This window comes from Cyprinodon variegatus, unplaced genomic scaffold, assembly GCF_000732505.1.
Source record: "Cyprinodon variegatus isolate N-32 unplaced genomic scaffold, C_variegatus-1.0 Scaffold332, whole genome shotgun sequence".
In the NCBI taxonomy this organism is placed as follows: Eukaryota; Metazoa; Chordata; class Actinopteri; order Cyprinodontiformes; family Cyprinodontidae; genus Cyprinodon; species Cyprinodon variegatus.
In genome coordinates, this window is record NW_015150785.1 from 299,562 (window position 1) to 303,237 (window position 3,676).

At 36.3% G+C, this 3,676-nt stretch overlaps 1 protein-coding gene across 1 annotated transcript; it reads left to right on the top strand.

The window, feature by feature from the left end:
* Nucleotides 1-442: 442 nt before the first annotated feature.
* On the top strand, nucleotides 443-3,493 carry LOC107091325 (prosaposin-like). The gene is made up of 5 exons (XM_015385171.1): nucleotides 443-545; nucleotides 637-716; nucleotides 2,407-2,484; nucleotides 2,571-2,725; nucleotides 2,813-3,493. The coding sequence occupies exons 1-5, from the start codon at nucleotides 494-496 to the stop codon at nucleotides 2,886-2,888; spliced, it is 441 nt and encodes a 146-aa protein (XP_015240657.1). The 5' UTR covers nucleotides 443-493; the 3' UTR covers nucleotides 2,889-3,493.
* Nucleotides 3,494-3,676: the final 183 nt, after the last annotated feature.

A 3,676-nucleotide genomic window follows, 5' to 3' on the forward strand; every position in this document is an offset into this window, starting at 1 on the left:
ACAAAGCAAATCAGACTGAATCATGCGAAATGCGCTGGGGAAAGAACATGATCCTCATTGCGCGGTTGGCCTTGTCTTAACGACAGTGGGGTTTTTGAACCAGGTTTCCGATGACATCTTCAACTCCACAACGAAAAGCAAACTACAGGGGATCCTGATGATGTGGGATGTCGGAACAACAGGTGTTTAGTCACTTGGATTAGTTTTCTTTGGTACTGGAACATGCTTCCACATAACTGGAACTGTCTTCTTCGTCGTATTGAGGCGAAAGAAGTGAGACAAACACTTCCTCTGCCGTTTGTGGAACAGCAAAGGTGACAGAGAGGTGGTGGCGTCTGATTGTGGGTGGGGGTGTCAGGCTGTGACCACTGCCTGTGACTCAGGGAGCTGCTTGAATGTAAAGCCCCATCCACCCCCTTTTCCTGTGTTGGCCTATAAATGTATCATCTTCACTCTGAGCCACACATGGAGCGGACGCAGCTTATAGTTAACAATGAAGACGTTCTCATTCTTCTTTCTCTGCATCATCTTCATGGCAGGTTCTGGTGAGGCTTCAGCACAAATCTTCTTTGCATGATAAACATTTGTGAAAAATGGATGTTTTCATTAATCATTCTGTTTAAAATCTTTTTACAGTCTGGGTGGTCCAGGGAAGAGGTCTACAGGTCAGGATTGATGATACGGAGCTGGAAGAACCTGTTCTAGAGCAACAAGGGGTAAGAATAAAGAAAGATTATATTTCAAAGATTCGATAAAATTATTTTAACTTAAGGTGAAAATTTATCTAACAGTTAAAAGTTATATGAAAATTATTTTTATTATTAGTACTTCTACCTTGATGTTTTTTTATTATGTGTATTATAGCTTTGTCATACAACTTAGATCATAATTTATAAAAAAAAAATGTAATCATTTATTCCTATGTCATAACTGAAATCATCCACAATGAATGGATGTTTAAAGTCTCCATTACTGAGATACTAATAATAATTACTAATCTAAAACCAAAATGAGGAGAAATGCTCTGAAACTCAAACCTGCACTGCAAAAATGCCCTGGAAACAAGTACAAAAATTCTTAAATCAAGTGTACTTACCCTTAATTTGAGCAGGTAAATAAGATGATCTGCCTATGGAATGGGTATTTTTACTCGTAAAATAAGATAATTAGATAATAAGCACTGAAATAAGACAATAACATTGTTTTTTTTCTTATTTTAAAAGTAAATTGTCTTGTTCCATTGGCAAATTGTCTCACTTACCTCCTCAATAAAAAAAAAATGCACTTATTTTAAGAAAAAATGACTTATTGAGATTTCTGTTTTTTGCAGTGTGCACCTAGCTAAAGACCTGAAACCAAATAGCTTAGGCAGAAAGGATTGTGGTGTTCCAGGACCTTCTAAGCTAATTTTCTAAAGGGAATTATTAAGATGAAGTATTTTCCTTTAGCAGGGAAAAAATATGATGAACCGAAACAAAAAAAAAACATGGAGGTTGTGACTTTTGCTTAGAAAATCCTCCGTGGATTTTCTGTACCTGGATTGCAAAACTGCTATAATCCATCTATGGAAATTAGTGTTGGAAATCTACTGGTTGTCTGTTAGGTTTATTCAATGATGATTATAAAATGAATGTGTGTTTATGAATTATTTGTGCAAGGGGATGCTCCACTCCTGTCTCATGATCCAGTCAGGAAACCATCCTGCCTTGTCATTCTGATGGAGCATTCTGTCTTCATGAACTGATCAATTGTTCTGTCAGAACAATACTCTGTTTGTAACCATGAGTCATGTTCTGTTAATAAAATGCTCTGCAGAGGAGGTCCAGTGGGAGACAATGTGTTTGAATCTGGGGTTCAACTGTCTCTCCTTTCTGCAGAAATTGTATCCATAAATTGTGTATTTCAGTTCTCCTTTTGCAAACTTCTTCTCTGAAAGAAAGGTTAGAAGACATTATAAATGAACTTGCCTGAAAGTTGCAAGTTTGTCTGGTGTTATTTTGAGAGGATTGATGCTAATTAGCTGGGAGAACCCAGAGCCACAGGGCGTAAAAACAAAAAATGGGTTTCCGGCTGTCCTTTTATGGCAAGGCATGAAACCTGTAATTAAAAATAATAATATTTTTATAGTAAAAATGAGTTCTAGATATAATGTTATTGTTTTTTTCCCATGCATTTTTGCACAGTGCAAAGAGTTGCTAAAATAAAAAAGACTTAATGTTTGAAAGCCTGAGACGTATTCTGTTTTACACTAAACATTAAATTCTGTTCCTGTTTAGCAATGTGTTGCATTGAAGATATCCTTCCATTTAATTAACCACTACTCTGGTTTAAACACATTTAAAAATGTAAGAATCATTTTGTCTGAGGTGAAGATTTAACTTTTTTTATTTTCTTGCTTGTTTTTAGATTCCGGGTCTTTGCTGGGCATGCAAATGGGCTTTGAACAAGCTGAAAAAAAGCCTTTCAAAAAATGCCACTGTAGAGGTAAAATTCATAAGATGACTGCATAGAACAACATCTCATCTGGGCCATGTGAAGATAAAACTCTCGTATCGTTTGTGTTTTTGCAGGCCATTAAGGCAAAACTGAAAGCTGTCTGCAATGGGGCAGGACTTTTAAAATCAAAGTGCAACAAGTTTGTGGAAAAACAGCTGGGGGTTCTGGTTGAGGAGCTCACAACCACCGATGATGTGAAAACAATTTGCATCAACACAGGAGCGTGCAAGTAAGTCACATTAGATTAGGTTGGAAGGAGTATTATGAGAGTTATATTTTGATTTCCCTATTTTGTTTATTCCTTTTTCTTTTTTAGGTCAAAGGAACCGCTGGACCTGATCTTCTTCACAAACAGAGAACCCCTGCGTATCAAGATCAGTGAACTCCCTTAACCTATCATGCAACGATGTAAACCAGCAACATAAAAGAAGCTTTATTTTTGCAGGACTAATCCCGTGATAAAAGCTTATGATAAATGGTGAAGTCAGGACAAAACACATCTTTCAGAATTAAAAAAAAATTACTTTTCACTTTTGGACATCCAAACATTTTCAAGTATTTATATTCTGCAATGAGAGTTAAAGTAAATCTAACCCTCTTTAGGGAATTGCTTTAATCCAATGGAGGTGCTGCTCAGAAACACACAAAATTAGCTTTTTCTTAATATTGCCTCCTTTCAGGCTTGTGGATGTATGGCCTATAGTTTCCATTGCCCATGTGTCTGTTTCTCACTGTGGCCTCACAAAGCGGTTAACTTGTTGCAACCACATACTGCCCTTGAGCAGAAGATGGTTGAAAATGAGTTTTGTGTGCAGTTTAAAGCTGCGTGTGTGGCTGCGCTGTGTCAGCTGCGATAGTTTCATACATGTAAAGAGCAAATAATGAACCTTTCTGTGTTGTTTTTCTTTCCTTTTTGCAAGCCATCTTTGTTTTGTATTTCATGTCCATACTGTGGACAGCAGTTAATGTTGTTTTTTTGTCTTCAATAAACTTGGCAGAACAATTTCTTTGGTTTGACATAATTTTAAACAGTCTTTTACTATGGAAGAAAACCGTTTTCTTTTGATTTTGCTTTTTTTTTAACACCAAATTTTAAACACTGAATTTTTTTAGACATTGAATTCCTTACACTCAATTATTATCCGGTAAAAATTCAGCTGCAAAAAAATTCAGCTGCAAA